Raw genomic sequence first — 19,369 nt, forward strand, 5'->3', positions numbered from 1 at the left:
GGTAAACAGCAGATTGGATATGGCAAAAATCAGGTTCCATGGAAACAAAGAATAAAGGCAATAATCAAATAATAGGAAAATAATGGTGTAAAATTAAAAGGCCAGTCTTTAGACTGGAAAAAAGTCACCTAATACTAAGAAATATTAAGGAAGAGACCATACCTAGAAATAACATGGTGACATTTTAAATTTTAAAGCATAAAGAAAAAGCAGTATCTATTCAAGGAAAAAAATTCACATTAAGAAACTCAAAATCAGAATCAAAAGCTTCTCTACTGCAATATTATATCCCAGAAAACAATAGCAAATATCTATTGTTTTTAAAGAAGACTGCAAACTAGGATTTGATATCCAGTCAAGGTTATCACATATGCAAAAGTAACAGAAAAACACTGCCAGATATGTGAGGGTTCAGAAAATGCACCATCCACCCACTCTTTACTAAAAAAAAAAAAAGGCAGTTCTCTGGCAGTCCCATGATTTGGATTCTGCACTTTCACTGCTGAGGACCTGGGTTTCAATCCCTGGTCTGGGAACTAAGCTCCTACAAGCCATGAGCCACAGCCAAAAATAAATAAATAAATAATGATAAAAATGGAAAACAAAAACTTGAAAAGCTATGTACACTCCCATATTAACTGCAGCATTATTTATAATAGCCAAGATATGAAAACAACCTAAGTACCCATAAATGGATGACAAATGAACAATATACGCGATGCAGTATTATTCAGCCGTTAACAAAGAATTAAATTTTGCCATTTTCAGAATATGAATGGATCCTGAGGGCACTTTGCTCAGTGAATTAAGTAAGATACAGACAAATACTGTATGACCTCTCTTACATGTGGAATCTAACCCCAACTTCATAGATACAGAGAAATGATTGGTGGTTGTCAGAGGCAGGGAGTACAGGATGGGAGAAATGGGTAAACTATTTTTTTTAGTTTAAATAAATTGAAGTTTTAAAATTTGCTAATTAGACAACATACTTCTAGGTAATCCATATAAGTCAAAGAGACTTCACAAGAAAGTTAGAAAATATTCAAAACTGAATGAAAATGAAAATATATTAAAAATTCTGAGATGGAGTCAAAATAGTGCTTAAAGAAAAACTCACAGCTTTAAATATTTATACTAGACGAAGTCTAGTCAGTGACTGGGCACATACCTTAAGAAGAAAAACAAAAAAGAGCAAAGTAAACCCAAGCAAACTAGAAGAAAGGATAAAGAGTAGAAATCAGTGAAATTAAAAACAATTAAGAAAAAGCAACAAAGCCAAAAAGTGGTTCTTTGAGAACAGATCAACAAACAATAAACTTCTACCTAGACTGATCAAGAAAAACAGAAATTACCAGTATGAGAATGAAAAAGAAATTACCACTACAGCTCCTACAGATATTAAAGGATAGAAAAGACTATATTATGAATAATCTTATGTCCACAAATCTTTGAAAGTACAACTTATCTAAAAGACACAAAATGAAACCCAAACTCTGAATAGCCCTATATTTATTAAAGAAACGAGCTATAAGTTTCCCACAAAAAAAATCTTCAGGCTCAGATGGTTTCACAAATTAATTCCATAAATCTAATAATGAAAAAGAGGATAGTTAGAACTGTATTATTAAAAAGTCACCTTTAATAGCAAAAGGAATAACGTTCAAGAGTCAACATTATACAGGTTATAAGCACTAGACTATAAAGAAACAGAAAATCAGCTCTGATGAAATTCACTTCTTCTTCCCTTTTGAAGGTTTGGCAAATAAAGCTGGATCTATCTGCTCCTTTGCCAGTCCTCTGACAGAGAAGAGCCTCGCTGCCCGCTCCTGGAGAGTGCCCCCACACTTCAGTCCCCGGGCCATGAGTTCACACTTGAGCTTCTCCAAGCCCAGCAACTCCATTTCTGCAACAGAACTGATTGCCAGTAAATCTAAAGTTTCCTGACTGATATCCTGAGAAAAAGAAAAAAAAAGACAGAAATTTTAAGTAAGTCGTCCATTCCTTTGTCTCTAATTAAAACTTTCTTCAACTGTCATTGACATCCTATTTTTCAAGAAATTTTTATTTAATATGCCATATCTTACTACTGAATCCTAATAATCATGTTATTCTATACATGTTCTCAATTCAAGTAAACATTAATTTTTAATCTATATACTTAGAAACAGGTATTCAGAAACAACCTAAGTGGTAAGATTCCAAAACAGATAAATCTTAATATGTATGAACATAACTTTTCTTTTTTGACTTATCTAGTAAAAATTCAAACAGCAAAACCTACTTCACCTACCTCGCCTACCCTTTGCACTATGAGTGGAGAAAAAAGCAGCATCCTATAAAGGTTCATTTTAGTGAGAATCCTATGCCTATGACTCTACTGATATTAACCCCATCATCTTTTTAAAAAATATTTATTTGGCTGTATCAAGTCTTAGTTGTCACACATGGAACCTTCATCATTGTGGCATGAGGGATCTAGTTCCCTGACCAGGGATGGAATCCAGGCCCCTGTCCTGGGAACATGGAGTCTTAGCCACTGAACCACCAGGGGAAGTTCCCTAACCCCATAATCTTAAGCTTTCTAATCAAATAATCATGATTGTCAAAGTTCTCACTTGACAAATTTAAATGCTGTTCAAGACCTGTAAATGTTCTATCAACAAAGTAACTTTACAGACTTACACAAAATTAAATACTTCTAATGACGGATGCTCTGCCAGGAATGAAAGTGTTCATCTAGGGTTTTTTGGGTTTTTGTTTTTTTTTTTTTTGCTGCACTGGGTCTTTGTTGCAGCCCATCAGCTTTCTCCAGTTGTGGTGCCAAGGGCTTAGCTGCCCCCAGGCATGTGGGTTCTTAGTTCCCCAACCAGGGACTGAACCCACGTCCGCTGCATTGGAAGGGGGATTCTTAACCACTGGACCACGAGGGAAGTCCCTCACCTAGGAGTTGGTTTTTTTTTTTAGTTTTTTAAAAAACATATTCAGTTCAGTTCAGTCGCTCAGTCGTGTCTGACTCTTTGCAACCCAATGGACTGCAGCATGCCAGGCTTCCCTGTCCATCACCAACTCCCAGAGCTTGCTCAAACTCATATCCATCAAATCGGTGATGCCATCCAACCATCTCATCCTCTGTCGTCCCCTTCTCCCGCCTTCAATCTTTCCCAGCATCGGGGTCTTTTCAAATGAGTCAGTTCTTCGCATCAGGTGGCCAAAGTATTGGAGCTTCAGCTTCAGCATCAGTCCTTCCAGTGAATATTCAGGACTGATTTCCTTTAGGATTGACTGGTTGGATCTCCTTGCAGTCCAGGGAATTCTCAAGAGCCTTCTCCAACACCATAGTTCAAAAGCATCAATTCTTCGGTGCTCAGCTTTCTTTATGGTCCAACTCTCACATCCATACATGACTACTGGAAAAACCACAGCTTTGACTAGACAGACCTTTGTCGGCATATTCAAAGGATAATTCTCTCAAAGTTAAGTTGTTTTTAAAAAAATATTGGGGGAGGGAGGAGGGTTCGGGATGGGGAACACGTGTATACCTGTGGCGGATCCATGTTGATATATGGCAAAACCAATACAATATTGTAAAGTTAAAACATAAAATTAAAAATAATAATAAAATAAAAAAAATATTGAACAACTCTACAGATAGATTCTTTATCTTTCTAGTTGATCTGTTTTTTTAATGTTATTTTGTTAGATTTCTAGAGTGCATCTTGACTTCTTTATATATGGCCAAATCCTAACCCACCATGTGTCTCTGGAGAATCACACATGGCTGCACAGTTATTATGAATACAACAGCTACAATTACATCAAGAACAAAATTTCCACAGTTAAAAGCTCAAAGATTAAAAGTCAAATCAGGTTTTATTCTATTTTCCTTTTTCATTTTTCTAAGACTTTGCTCAGGATAAACTCCTAGCATATATGAGTTATGTAAAAGCTGAACATTGTTATAACTCCAGAGATGGTGTGAGGGTCAATTTAAAGCCCTTAGCTCAAAAAATTTCACTATCTCCCCTTTAAAGAGCAATATATGCATTTCTGCTTATTTCCTGGAAGTAGGGAAGATGCTTTAAATAAATAATGGTAAGCTTTGTGTTTATCAAAGGAAGCCAAGTCAGGTTTCATCTGTCCTAAAAAGGAAATCATTAGACTGAAAAATAAACGTGAAAGATTTTTGCTGAAGTCAGTCCACTGAAGATAGCAAATAACTATTTAAGGGAAAGCACGCATAATGAAAATGAGTTTTTAAAAATCTGAGTGTAGGGCTTAAGATTTAATGATAAATTTAAAAGGAACTGCTCCTCTTCTGCAGGAAAGGTGTTCACATCCAACTGACAACTGTGTTCAAACAGTAACTCACTTGAGAAAGAAAAACTAACAAGAAATGTAGTGATAGGAAAATGGGTACATTTCATCAAATCTAAAAGTGACATCTATCATAATATGCCTTACTACTGCCTGTATTATTAAGAAAGAATAAATCATATCAAGCAAACTGTAATGTGATATATATCCAAACTCAGAGATACTAAAATGTGAAAAATGTGCATTCTAGAATTGATGAAATATAGAACCAAGGATACCACCTAGTGGCAAAGTAATACCAATTCCACCGCTTAAAAACAAAAAAATCCAAGGATTTTTCTTTTGGGGGATAGGGTGGGGGGGAGACACGACAAGCTTCACTATCATCGACTTCTGATTATTAAACAAGCCCTTCCACTAAGCAGCTGATGGGGAAAAGCACATGTTTTCTTTTTAATGACCTACTGCAGAGATTAAATTGACTTGGCTTTAACATGGAACTCTGCTCAGTGTTATGTGGCAGCCTGGATGAGAGAGGGGTTGGGGGGGAATGCATACATGTATATGTATGGTTGAGTCCCTTTGTTACTTCCTGAATTTATCAAAAACTGTTAATCGAGATACCCCAATACAAAATAAAAGGTTTAAGGAAAAAAACTGACTTGGCTTTAGACATCGACTCCTAAAATTTACTTACCGTGTTTCCTGACTGGCTGGCCGCCAGCCTGGCAACAGCAATGTTTTCCCTATCTTCTCCAGGTGCTCCCTTGGCAGCTCTCTCCCCATCAGTCGTTTCTTTTGTTTCCTGCTCCGTATTCTGCCCACCTCCAGCTGCTTCCTTTTCTAAGGGCTCTCTACCCTCCGCCTCCTTTTTCTCCCGGGTGTTCTCTGTTTCTACAGCCCTCTTCCTCTCCATGTACTCCTGGGTAGGTGTCTCCCCCAGCTCAGCATGCAAGTCTTCTGAAATACTGTTCCCAGAGTCAGTCAAAGGGCTCTGTAGTTTTTCTGGTGATCTACAGTCTGTATTCAATACTCTTGCCTGCTGAGAACTACTCGGAATTTCAGCTGCCATGTCAACACCATCACAGCCATTTTGAGAAACATGAAAGCTCATTCCAGAAGTACCAGGTGCTTCTTCACTGTCGTTGTCAGAGTTCTCAGAGCTGGACCCCTCTGTGGTCCCTAGTCCTTCCATGCCCATCCTATCAGAAAGTAATAGAAAGATTTAATGCCATTTACAGCTTCAACTTAAAAAAAAAATAAAAAGAGAGAGCTGCGGTTAGTCCAGGAAACAGACTCTGAATAAGGATATCTGCTATTTGAGATGGAGAGTAGGTAAGTTTCAGAACAAGATATCCCAAAGGTATAAACAGAAGCAAAAAAAAATTTCAGTGAGACTGAGAACAACATTCCAAAGATACTAAGGATCACTCTTTAAAATATGTGACTCTCTTTAATTGATTTTGCTTAAAGCCTTTTTCCTAATAATGTATGAATTTTAACTGTTGGAAATTAGATAAAAAAGTGAACAGTTAAAAGAAAACCCAGTTTTACTCATAACTGCCCCAAACTGGAAACTACCCAAATGCCTAACAACTAAAGAATGGATAAACAGGTTGTGGTACAGCCATACCAGGCAACAACACTTGGCAGTAGAAAGGAATGAACTATCGATACATACAACACCACCTACTGGTCTCAAAAGCATTATGCTAAGTGAAAAAAAGAAGGCCCAGCCCTTCCTATAACAATGAAGGGCTGTGTCTTCTGGGACTGTGTATGTTAATCCACCTCTTAGAACTAAATGTAATCTGCTACTTCGTCACTGAAATGCTGAAGACAGGAGTAAGAGTCAGGGTGAGAGGAAGGGCTCTTGGCTAATATCTCCATTATCTAGAAGACAGTTTTAAGTTATAACCATGGGTCTGTATGTGCATTTTTGTAAGGTACCTATGTTTAGAGGACATGGAACAACAGACTGCTTCCAAATAGGAAAAGGAGTACGTCAAGGCCGTATATTGTCACCCTGCTTATTTAACTTATATGCTGAGTACATCATGAGAAACGCTGGGCTGGAAGAAGCACAAGCCGGAATCAAGATTGTCAGGAGAAATATCAATAACCTCAGATATGCAGATGACACCACCCTTATGGCAGAAAGCGAAGAAGAACTAAAAAGCCTCTTGATGAAGGTGAAAGAGGAGAGTGAAAAAGTTGGCTTAAAACTCAACATTCAGAAAATGAAGATCATGGCATCTGGTCCCATCACTTCGTGGGAAATAGATGGGGCAACAGTGGAAACAGTGTCAGACTTTATTTTTGGGGGCTCCAAAATCACTGCAAATGGTGATTGCAGCCATGAAATTAAAAGACACTCCTTGGAATTAAAGTTATGACCAACCTAGACAGCATATTCAAAAGCAGAGACATTACTTTGCCAACAAAGGTCCATCTAGTCAAAGCTATGGTTTTTCCAGTAGTCAGGTATGGATGTGAGAGTCGGACTATAAAGAAAGCTGAGCACCAAAGAACTAATGCTTTTGAACTGTGGTGTTGGAGAAGACTCTTGACAGTCCCTTGGACTACAAGGAGCTCCAACCAGTCCATCCTAAAGGAAATCAGTCCTGAATATTCATTGGAAGGACTGATGCTAAAGCTGAAACTCTAATACTTTAGCCACCTGATGGGAAGAAATGACTCATCTGAAAAGACCCTGAGGCTGGGAAAGGTTGAAGGCAGGAGGAGAAGGGGACGACAGAGGATGAGATGGTGGAATGGCATCACCGATTCGATGGATATGAGTTTGAGTAGGCTCCAGGAGTTGGTGATCGACAAGGAAACCTGGTGTGCTGCAGCCCATGGGGTTACAAAGAGTCGGACATGACTGAGCGACTGAACTGAACTGATTGTCGTGTGTGCATCTCTTGGCTGTATTATAGGAATGCACTGTTAAGTAATTCAGTGGAAACATATCTCCTTGCTAATAGTTTAATAGTTTAGATCTGATAACAAATGCTCTTAGAAGCATTAAAAAAAAAAAAAAAACAGAAAGAGACACAAAAAGCTATATGACATTCTAGAAAAAAAGAAACCATAGGAACAAACATCAGGCTAGTGATCAGTGGTTGACAGGGGTAGAGGTGGGGGGAGGAAAATTAACTGCAAAAGGACACAAGGGAACTTCTGAGACTGACAAAAACATTCTACAGCTTGATTTTGGTGATGCTTACATAATTATGTATTATAAACTTTTCAAAACTTGAAGAACTGTTCAAAAAGGGTGAATTTTACTGTATATAAATTATATATCAATAAAACTGGCTTAAAAAAAAGAGACCCACAGGAAATACCACTACATTTTCTCTCAGAAACATTTAATTTCCATTTCAGAAAGAACACAAAAAAGTCTATGCTGGACTGAGTTAAATAGTACTTAGTTAACAATTACCTTTCTATCCCCAAAGGGGAAGCCAACAAACAAGCCAAGATCCAACTCAACTTATCATCATCTAGAACTTGGCCCAAGAGAACTAAGCCGGTAACCAGAAGACCAGCTGGGAAGGGAGGAGGAACTAAGAGTAAAAGGGCTAAGAAAAAGTACCGCTGTGCTTTTCACCCACAAGCGCAAAATGATGTAGAGAGGTCTGGAAAGGTGACCAAAGACCTCAATGATGACTATGAAAAACCAGAGAAAACAGAACAACTTGGAAACTAAAGCCATGGCTTCCCCCTGGAACTTTGAAAAGTACCTCTTTCAACATCTACTAATAACTCAAGTATAAAGCTATTTTGTGTGTGATTTTTCACTGAAGGCAAACAAACTATCCCTTAGATTCTATTAAGGGCACTTATGGCAGAAACCATTACTAATGTGTATAATGTGAGAATCACTGAAACCTGATCTGAAACACTCTGGAAAATTTCTGAGCTTCCATTAGACTTTACTTAAAAGTGTGTTTATACCAGATAAGACAAGGAAGACATATAGAAGGTAAGTTTCAGAACAAGATATTCTAGAGGGATAAACAGAAAGAAAAAAATATTTTTCTTCAGTCCTCAAAGATCTATTTGGAATGAAAATGAACATACTTACCAAAAGCATTTCCTTTTCCCTGCACTGGCTCCTCCGTCTGTTTTTGATTTGTTTGGCCGTTTCCGACTCTCACCGATTTCTGCCGATACCATCTTGCTAGAGGCAGCCTGCATGCCTAGCCACAAATTTTAACAACTCAGTTTCTACTATCAGGACCAAGTTTAATTAAAGAATTTATAAATAATCTGGATTGCAAAAAGAGCTGCAACCTAAAGTTCTAGATTTAAATTTCTTAGCATACCAAAATCTAATCCAGTTAAAATGAGACTAATCTTAAATTTACAGATTTAAAATAACCATTTTGGCTCTTGAACCAGATTTTTAAACCACAATGTCCAATTTGTAACTTTGTTGTTGTTTTTTTTTTTTTTTCAATTTGTAACTTTGAAGCTTACAGATCCATTCCTAACACTCCACAAACCTAACAATTCACCCCCTTATGCATCCCCATATTTGCATACAACTATCTTTCCCCCTTTTGCTCCTTTTCAGCTTCTCCCTTTTGATGGAAAAGACTTCCCCTTATCCAGCTGAATGCACAATAGTCCTAGCATAATGCTTTTGATGCTAAAACATAAAAGCTAAGAATAATCATTCCCATTAAAAACCATTTAATTAAAAGGGGACCTAAAACTGAAAGCAAATATGTGGGAGTCTTAGTACCTCCTGAAGACTTAGCTTATTCCCAGGAAGCACAAAAAGCATTCCTACCTGGGGCCCATGAGCCCCCAGAGCTCAGGGATCAACTATGTCAAATGCTGTGTGGATATGTGGGTTTTCCCCTCCGTGTAGTAAGGCATACTGTGTTCATTACTGAGTGAAGAAATTTCATAGCTTCATCAGATTCTCATAAGTCTGTAACCTAAGAAGGGTCAAGAACTGCCCTTGGTGTGGAAGAGCTGGCTTCCAGGATGCCTGAGGATGGCACTAAGGAACCCTCCTCCTCACCTTTGAGGACGGAATCCTCCAGGCGCTCGGCCATTTCATGGCATTGCTGCTGGTAGTCGGGGCTGGAGAAGCAGTGCCTGGGTTCTACAAGCTTCCGCTGCAGTCGTTCCAGGCGCTTTTGCTCCTTTTCAGCTTCTCGCTCGGCTTGTTGTTTTACCCATTCAGCCATTCTGGAGATGGGAAAGAGGAGACGTAACTAAATGGCTAAGTTATACACACATACTTTTATATAGATAACACCCCACCTATACAAATTATTGTACTCTTATTCACACTGTGATAGTCCCTCAGAAAGGCGAGCCATGCTTACTAGCATACTGCTATGGACTTGACTAAAACCCAAAGATAATTATTCAATCATGAAAAAGGTTAAGTCTGGTAACAACAAATTAGAGCATAAGTATTTTAAGTTCACATTTCTGATACGTGTGGTTCATGTGCCATCACTAATGACAGAAAACTATGTCTCTTTAAAAAACAAAACAGGGGGGCATCTTACGCTTTTTCATGATTGACATCTCGTAATCTCCTTCCACTGAGATCGCGGCAAGCCTCTCGATTGGTTGTCTTTTCAATCTGAGCACCGAGTGCTCGGAGCATTGAGCCAAAACCTAAACAAATGTATTTGGAGAAAGCAGGTTAAAAAGTATTCAAGGATGGTCAGTTCTAATGAAGTGGATGAAACTGGAGCCTATTATATACAGTGAAGTAAGTCAGAAAGAAAAACACCAATACAGTATGTTAACACATATATATGGCATTTAGAAAGATGGTAATGATGACTCTATATGCGAGACAGCAAAAGAGACACAGATGTAAGGAACAGACTTTTGGACTCTGTGGGAGAAGGCGAGGGTGGGGTGATTTGAGAGAATAGTATTGAAACATGTATATTAGCATATATGAAATAGATGACCAGTCCAAGTTCGATGCATGAAAGAGGGCACTCAAAGCCAGTGCACTGGGACAACCCAGAGGGATGGGATGGGGAGGACGGGTGTTCAGGAGCAGGGGACACATGTATACCCGTGGCTGATTCATGTCAATGCATGGCAAAAACCACCACAATATTGTAAAGTAATTAGCCTCCAATTAAAATAAATAAATAAAATTTTTTTAAGTATTCAAGGATGGACAAAAGCCGAACTTGCAAAAAGAGTATTATTATATTATAAGATTATCTTAAGAGTAAAGGTGATCTCTATTTCTTTTTGGTTTTAAAGGAAATGCACGTCAAGATTCTAACCCAGGTAGCAAAGGTAAGAATATTGATAAATGTGATTCAATCTCGTGGTTGTCACACTTTCTCTTATACTTCTGCAATACTGTACCTGCACCACTGGGATATTTTAGAGGGCTATACCTCGTGACAGAAATCCCAAAATTCCACAATTAAGAATTTTACAATTTATATGATGAGATTTTGCAATAAAGCAATTTTAATCTGTCACTGGCTGACACAACAAGCTTCATATTGATAGAATTTCAAACAGCAGAATGACTGTAATCTGAGATGTTAGTTCTTTGAAAACCAAACCAAGTCACCACAGATTTTGAGAAAGCCTAAGAATTATATGTTAGTCTATCAGGAGAAATACCAAGAACTGTTCATATTCAGTTTTTGCTCTTTTAGTTTGTTTTCTCTCTAAGACAAGTTACTACAACCAGGACCTTAATCTACCTCAATCTGTAAACAGTTGTATTTCATAAAGTGACGTCAGACTTCCCAGGGAACTAGAATAACCAGACAAAATGCTGAGAATAGCAAAAGGAGATCTGATTGTTCTAACACTCATCAGCAAACTGGACAGAACAGCCGTCACCTCTTTTCATCTAATTCTCCCCAAAGACTGAGAGCCTAGGGTGCCAAAGAGTGATCTGGTTGGGCTGGAGAAGGTGGGAATTTTATCATACTGTATCTTCCCCGAAAAGAATAAAAGAGAAAATATTCAAAACTAGGTAAATTAACAAAGAACTTCATAAGACAAATCAAGGCTGGTACACTAGAGATCAAGGAGTTTGTTAATTTAATACATCTGGCCACAGAATGCAGATATGTTACTACTAAGCCGTCAACATTCACGTCCTACCTCCTTTTCCACCACGAAGTCTGGGTTCCAGACTGTAAACGGCTCCATGCTGCACTGTGTCGCTGGTGTTAACGAGTGATCCATTGCACTTCACAAAGAAGCATTCCACTGGAACAACCTGGAGACAGTGAGGGTTCTTTCAATGCTGTTTATGAGACGAGTTTTTTGCAGGAAGGGACCTAGCTTATTTTTTATTATTTCAGTTACAAGGAGATAGTAGATGTGATAAGTTAATATCTGCTGAATTGAAAAAAAATGAAAACCACTAAAAGAAAAAAGTCATTTTTTATGATGTATTCTAGGTATAACTTTTTCCTAATATTACCTAATCATGATATAAAGAACTTTCTGCCTCTTGGGTGAAAATTAAAACTGCTCTTTCTCATTCTCTAATAGGAAATAGGAGTAAAGGTGGAAGATTACAGGGGCTCAGATCTAGTAACTCTGACGGTCCCATTTCCTCTGACTTTTAAAAATAATACCAAGTTGAACATTGTGGCCCAAAATTTAAAAGTGACATCTTGAAAAGTGTAGATAGGGATAAGAAGAGGGGAGAGGAGGAGACAAAAATATGGTTTTTAATATACTTACATAAGCTTTAACGGTTTTAGAATCAGCTGGCAGTTGGTAACTAATCTCTTCTGCCAGCGTCTTCCTGAGTTCCAGCCAATCTCTGAAGAAGCCCACATACCTCCCCCCAAACCCACTCTATGTCAGATCAAGTGATGTAAAGAAAATATAAATACCGTAAAGTTTTCTAAACAAGTTTCTTTTTTTTTTTAAAGCCGCAACACTTGGCATGTAGGATCTTGGCTCTCAATCAGAGATCAAACCCATACCCTCTGCAGTGGAAGCTCAGAGTCTTAACCACTGGACTGCCAGGAAGTCCCTAAACAAGTTTCTGATGCCATAAAATAACACAACAGAGGAGTAGTCTCCAAAGTTATATGGAACTTATAGGAGGTTATATAGGAGGCTGACAATTAAATCTGCAACATGAAGAATAAAGAGATCTAAATACAAATATAAAGGAAAAAGGCATTTCTGGCATCTTCCTGAAGTGGAAACTATGAACATGCATTCTGAGGCACATCACACAGCTATTTTAATGGGACCCATTCCTTCACTCAGCTGCCTACTATAAGCATGGTACTTTTCAAGTATTGGAATACTACCATGAATACCACAGTGAATGCAAATCCTGGCTCATGACGCTTATATTCTAGTGGGGGAAGACAAATAATGAACAAACATATATTATGTTTGATATAATTATGTAATTGACAAATTATATATTATGTCAAGTGGTGATATGCAGAGTAAAGGGGATTAAGATATGTGGATAGGTGAGGTGGTAATCTAGTTAATATATATGGTCAGTCAGAGAAAGCAGAGAATTTAAGAAAGTGAGAGAATAAGTCATATGGTTGTCTGGGGGAACAGCATTCCAGAGGCAACAGCAAATGCAAAGACTGCAACTGAGATGAGCTTAGAGCACTCAAGGAAGAGCAACACAGCCAACATGGCTGGAATGAAGTACACAAAGGAGAGTGATAAGGCCTTCAAAACCACTGTAAGGATTCTGGATGGTACTCTGAATAAAACTATTGTAGAGTTTTGAACAAACTGAGATCAGAGTCATGCTCTTAAACTGTAAAACTGTTAAACTGTAAAAATAAGACTACAGAAGCAGAGAGATCATTGGGATAATCCAGGTGAGACAGTTCTATGTGTACCAGGGCAGTAGTGGCAGAGTGAAAGAGAAATGTGAGATTCTGAGGACACTCTGAACGAAAATGCTAACGCTCTAGTGAAGGGAGTGAGCTCAACAGAGAAACTAGATTCCAAAAATTTGGTTTGACAAGTGGAAAAATAGAGTTGCCACCTATTAAGAGAGAAAAGGAAATTTGAAAGAGAAAATCAGTCTCGTTTCGGATATTTTAGTGTGAGATGTTTATTACACAAGCAGATGGAGATGCCGAGTAGACCAGGTGCTATACAAGTCTGGAGTCTGGAGAAGAAGTCTGTGCTGAAGATTTACACTTGAAAGCTATCAGCACACTGATGGCACTGAAAGCCCTGAGTATGGACGAAACCACTAGGATGAGGGAGGGGCCCCTCCAACTTCAGAGTTCAGGGTGATGAGGACGAAGCAGCAAGAGAGACTGGAAAGGAGAGGCCAGCGAGACGGAAGAGAACTGAGGGTGTCCTCTGCACAAGTGAGAGAAGTGTATTAAGGGGGGGAATGGTCAACTGTGCAAACTGAGGCCGACAGGCCAAGCAAGATGAAAACTGAAAACTGATCGTTGGATACGGCCACACAGAAGATACTGACCAGAATGACACAGAGCTGTTGAAGTGATGGGAACAGAAAAGCTGAACTAGAGTGGGTTCTAAAGGAGAAGAGCTTTATGCTCAAGCATATTTTTTTTAATCAAGAAAATCAGAGAAAATAAAGCAATAGCTGGAAGGGATGTGGGCTCATGTTTGCACACTGGTAGGAATGATCCAGGAAAAAGGGAAAACACTGGAAAATACAGGGGAGAAAGCACTAATGCCAAGTAAGTCTTTCAGTAGGTGAGAAGGAGGGGTTACTCTACAAAGTAGAAGAGAACTGCACATTACTTGTAAAATAAAGACAGTTCATCCACAGTAATACACAAGAAGGCTGAATATACAGCAGGTACCTACCAGAGCACTGCTGTGAGGAGAGGAAAATTCTGTTCTTACTGCTTGAATACAAAGTTTGTCCTTGAGATGGAATAAGTCTTGGAGATTTAAAGAGAGAGGATGTGCGAGAGTAATCCAGGAGAGTCAAAGAGTGATGAACTGAGCAGTGCCTCTCAATCCTTTTCATACCACGGTAAACACCAATAATATCTGGATGACACCCTGGGGAGTGAGTAAAGTTACCAAGGATGGGTTGAGATTCTGGGCACCCCCAGGTTCTGTCCAGCTGCCCAAGGGCTAGCGGGATCAATATTCTCAGCAGTCCTGCAATCCAGCAGATTTCTCTAATCCAAATGCAATTACAGTAGAATTGCCAAGCAGCACTAAGGCTGGTGTATGTGAATTTGTCATGAGACTGATTAGTTCCCCTACCAGGGTCACTGCCTAGATGCCACTCAAAATAGGTGGAGAGCTGGATTTAGACTGTCCGGCATTTTCCCAGGCAAATATAGTACCAGGAGAGAGGAAGGGAACTCAGGCCATATACAATGATGTGAATGAAGGATGATTCCTGTCTATAAAATCCTGTTTACTTTAAAAAGCTGCACAATTAAATGAGACAAGTAATATACCTTCTATATAATGTTTATAAATTAATAGCCACTTTAGTTTCTTTTAATATTTTGTATATCCAATGAGTATGGTATTTCTAAAATCTTAAATAACTTCAAAAACTTTAATATGAAGGCACAAAGATTATACATCATACTTTATTTCTGAACAGAACCGCTTATTTAATCAGACAACTGATTACCAAAATTGCATTTTTCTACTTAAGATTCTTGTCAACTTTCTAGTAGGAAAAAAAAAAAGAAAATTTAGAATCAATTTAACTGTTTTTAACCTTTATAAGGCATTTTGAACACAAAGTATGTGTGTCGTGGGCCAATCAGCCAAGGGCACTAGAGAAAAACAAAATCAAATTTCTTGACTCACTACAAGCGAGGGACTGCACACCAGAGGAATCATGAGGTGTCTCACCAACAAATAAAAACATAGAGTTATAGGATTGGGGGCTAGGATGGAATTTAGGTAAAATTTAAATGGAACAATGTTTTAAAAGGCTCACAATAAAGCAGGGCTGTGTGTATCAGGGTCAATACCAGGTCTAGACTGTGAAGGAGATCCAGGCTCCTGTTTCCTCGGAAACTACAAAGTTAAGATAAATGTGCAATGTTGTGTCTAGAAACCCCTTAATTTGAAGCTCTGCACCTGGAAATTGAGAGTGCTTCTCTACATCAAAGAGACTTAGATCCTCAAGGCAAGAGTGGGATGCTTCTTACCGATACAACTTCAAACAGCAGTTTACTCTTATAATCTATGATTTTCAAGGTAAGGTTTCAAAAACAATGAAAAAGAAGTAGACTCAAGGAAATCATTTTTGACATTTCACCACTGCACCATGTCCTTGGGAGAAACACTTTCTTCTTATTGACTTTGCAGCTGGCTCTATCTATGTCTGTTATCCCAGCCTAATGAACAGCTGGGCTGATTTTTCATTTCTTCAGGGAGAACTAACACCAACTTTATCATGTGTCAGATTAGTTTTATCTTAAAAGGCACAGGTGTGAAACTGCGCTATTTTTATTTATTCCAGTATCTCATCAAATGCCCTTTTATAAGTTTTGTGGTTTTGTTCATAGTTATTATGGCCATGCTTCTTAAGTATATGACTGAATTCATTCATTCATATTTCTTCTTATTTTAAATTTTTTCCAAGACTCCTCATAATTAAGGTCTAAATTTTTCTGGTCCCACTTTGGATCAACTGTAAATGAGTTTGAAAACTGTATTCATGAGATAAGAGTTATTTCCAAAGATATTAAAATCCAACTATTTTTGAAAATATTTCCCCATTCAGATGGCAAACTGATGGAACTGATGGCAAACAGATGGCAAACTGATGTCAGTTCTGACAGCAGTTAAACTGGACTGAAGTATAGGAGGAAAACGGGAAACTGAAAAACTACATGATTTGCAAATAAACACTGCTTCTTCATGGAACCAATCTAAGTAGAGATGTGGTTTAGACTGCAGTGTTAACATCTGTTAAGCTCATAAATAACAACCAGAGAAAGTCAAGGGAAACACGGAGGAGGTGTACTTATAAAGAAAAACAGAGTAAGAGGTCAAACGTCAAAATTAAAATTAGATTCAAGGAGAGCATCTAATTCTTTAAATAACATAACAGGTAATTTAGTTGGTAAAAGCTTGCTTACGTCAAAATTAAGTAAACCACACATGTGTAACTTTATAAGTTTTTGAAAAATACGCCTGGACAAATAAGAACATCATATGATTAATGAAATAATCTAAATGACAGGCCCTAAGAATCATGCTCTCGACAGGGCCTATGTGAATGCTTGGCCACGACCAGTGACCAGAAGAATCCATTTCGTTCCCAATCATCCTTTGGATATGACATACTTCTTTAGGTTGGATCTAACAGGGCTGTGTTATCAAAGGACAAAAATGCACATACCCGTCGAGTGAACGTAAGGAAGTGAGCCTTAAAAATCATCTTGGCCAAATGCCTCCTTTACGGATGAAGAGAATAATACCAAAGGGTATTCTGTTAGTCCAGACTGAGGGCCGGACTATAGCGCCAGTGAGCGGAAGGGTTTTTCTCCCTTCTCTGAGACAAAACCATCACAAAACAAAAGCGACGGAAGCCCTCACTATCAGTTTGAAACTGAGGAACCCTCAACCTCAAAAACTGAAAACCCCAAAGAATAGACCCCCCGACACACCCTCGCCACACCTATTCCTGCCCCTGACCTCCTCTGTCCTCTACTTTCCAGGAACCACAAACCTCACCTGATCTTCGCAGTGTCGACGGATAAAATCTCGTATGGAGCACGGGGCCGAACCACACCACACCGCCTTGCACCCGAAGCCAGGGCCCCGAAGCCACACCAGCGCCGCCGTCTCCGCCATCTCACCCAGTCGCGGAACCTCGGCACTCCCAGGAGCGCTAAGAACCACCACCCACCGGGCGTATCTTGATGACGTAAGCTCGCTCACCCAGCGCCCCGCCCCTCACATTTTTGCCCGCCCCGCCCCTCCCCTGGGGATAGTCACGTGACCTGAAGCAGCCGAGCAAAACCGACTGGGGGAGGGGAACAGGAAGGGCCTGGCTGAGGCCGATAAGAAGGCAGAGCACCAGGGCGAGGCGTTGCTAAGAGAAGTTGCTAGGGCGGGGCTCGAGGGACTCTCTATAAAAGGCTGGCGCGGGGTTAAGTTTCCAGCGTTCTGGCTATAAGCGATAAGAAGGTAACTGAGTACTTCCTTGTGCCTCAAGCTTCAGACCTTTCCCTTCTATCCGTGTAGTTATTTTTGGGTCACAGGGAATCGTGGCCTGAGAAGGCGCTGCTCCCTGGGGGCCTGAGAAGGGAAGCTGCAGTCGCGGAAGCGGTTTTGGGGGGCTGCTTCCTCTGCTCTGGGGAGCTCCCCGACTCTAGGGGCAAGGGAAACGGAGGTGGGGAGGTTTCTAAACAACAGCTCTGGGCGGGTTTTTCCTCCAGGTTTACCAAGCCTTCTCTTCCTTTGCGGAAACTGCCAACCTCTCGGTTTCTGCCAGCCACGCTCAGTTTATTCGTATTTCCGCCTGTTTGCGCTCTGCGTTATCTTCACTTCAGCTCGGTTTTCAAAATATTTCACAGCAAGTGGGCCCTTGTGAAAGGCAGTGGCAGGAGCGACGCTTATAGTGATGCTGCTCTGAAAAACCCTGCCATAACTTTTATTCCGCACTATGGAAACACACTCGCACATATTTGCATAGTCTAAGGCTCTGGGAATCTGAAGAAATCCCTTAATGTTTTAATATGCTGAGGTTATGGTATTTATAAAATCCTGAGCAATTTAAAAGCCACGAGATAGGAGGGTTCTTAGGAAATATCTGTACCTATTAAGCACGATTGTATCAGTCCACAGAATCAAATTCTCTGCGTCTCAGATCTTTAGCAAATGAAATTCAGCTAAAGGGAAAGCAACGAAGAATTCAGAAATCGTTTTTACTGGTGGTATGAACAACAGAATTTCAAGACTTCTGAAGTTACAGATTCCGTTGTCTTTATTTCACTTTCATAGAAAGAAAAATGAGAAAGGGCCTCCATGGGAATGTCAGGAGATAAAGAAAAATTACACAAAATAATAAAAATACTATGCTAGAGACCAGTGTTTTGCAAAGTGGGTGACATGGTGACCCCAGAGTCAGTAACTGTCTCACCAAGTATTTATCTTCTAACAAGGGAAGTCCACATTGTTTGTTACTAACATTATATCTAGCCTTTCCAAAACCTCCAGTTTAAATTAAATCGTTCCTTCTTTATCCCTTTCTTGCATTTAAATTCCGATTGTTAAAAATCCCAAGTATTAAAAAAAAAGTATTGAAAAGGCATTTGTCATTTAAAATATGCAATAACTATTATTAACTTTTCAAAGACAAATCTCCTGAGTAATATATAATCTGTTGTTAAATCTTCCCAATAAGCACTTAGCATGCGGCACCATGGCACACACAAAGTAGGCATTAAATAAATATTAGTTGGATATTTGATGAATTACTGAGGTGAGTGAAGTTGTTCAGTCCTGTCCGACTCTTTGCGACCCCATGGACTGTAGCCTACCAGGCTCCTCTGTCCATGGGGTTTTCCAGGCAATAGTCCTGGAGTCGATTGCCATTTCCTTCTCCAGGGGATCTTCCCAACCCAGGGATTGAGGTAGACAGCCTAATTATTCCCAATACATGTCTGAAGAAACATGCCTGCCTGCGTGTGTGCTCAGTCATGTCCGACTCTTTGTGACCCCATGGACTCTAGCCCACCAGGCTCCTCTGTCCATGGAATTTTCCAGGCAAGAATACTGGAGTGGGTTGCTAAATCCTCCTCCAGGGGATCTTCCTGGCCCAGGAATTAAAGCCACGTGTCCTGTATCTCTTGCACTTGCAGGTGGATTTTTTACCACTGTGCCACCATCGTCAGCACTAACAGAACACTTTCTCTCTTGCAGATACAGCTTCAACTTGGATTAAATTACTGAATACATTTAAATAATGAGAAAATTAAGGTACCCAAAGTTAGGGCTATGGCCAAGAAGACAGTGCACATCAGTGGAAAAAAACATCTAGAAAGACAGCTGATTGGCTGGATGGTTGAGTGTGTGGTGGCGTCCAGTAGACGGTGTTATGTGC

The 19,369-nt window shown here is 39.5% G+C and overlaps 1 protein-coding gene across 1 annotated transcript; it reads right to left on the reverse strand.

The window, feature by feature from the left end:
- Positions 1 to 1,497: 1,497 nt before the first annotated feature.
- On the reverse strand, positions 1,498 to 17,181 carry SDE2 (SDE2 telomere maintenance homolog). Its single transcript, XM_027564610.1, has 7 exons — positions 16,996 to 17,181; positions 11,449 to 11,566; positions 9,858 to 9,969; positions 9,359 to 9,528; positions 8,411 to 8,525; positions 5,015 to 5,519; positions 1,498 to 1,955 (listed from the first exon to the last, which is right to left on the reverse strand). The coding sequence occupies exons 1-7, from the start codon at positions 17,113 to 17,115 to the stop codon at positions 1,734 to 1,736; spliced, it is 1,362 nt and encodes a 453-aa protein (XP_027420411.1). The 5' UTR covers positions 17,116 to 17,181; the 3' UTR covers positions 1,498 to 1,733.
- Positions 17,182 to 19,369: the final 2,188 nt, after the last annotated feature.

This window comes from Bos indicus x Bos taurus, chromosome 16 (genome assembly GCF_003369695.1).
Source record: "Bos indicus x Bos taurus breed Angus x Brahman F1 hybrid chromosome 16, Bos_hybrid_MaternalHap_v2.0, whole genome shotgun sequence".
Taxonomy (NCBI): Eukaryota; Metazoa; Chordata; class Mammalia; order Artiodactyla; family Bovidae; genus Bos; species Bos indicus x Bos taurus.

Bases quoted from the DNA above. Each gene is read 5' to 3' on its own strand.
- SDE2 (XM_027564610.1), bottom strand. From the start codon at position 17,115: ATGGCGGAGACGGCGGCGCTGGTGTGGCTTCGGGGCCCTGGCTTCGGG. The intron at 9,529-9,857 runs GTAAGATGCCCC...TCCCATCTCCAG, and splicing joins GATGTCAATCATGAAAAAGC to AATGGCTGAATGGGTAAAAC. The intron at 1,956-5,014 runs GTAAGTAAATTT...TCTTTTTCTCAG, and splicing joins CCAGCCAGTCAGGAAACACG to GATATCAGTCAGGAAACTTT.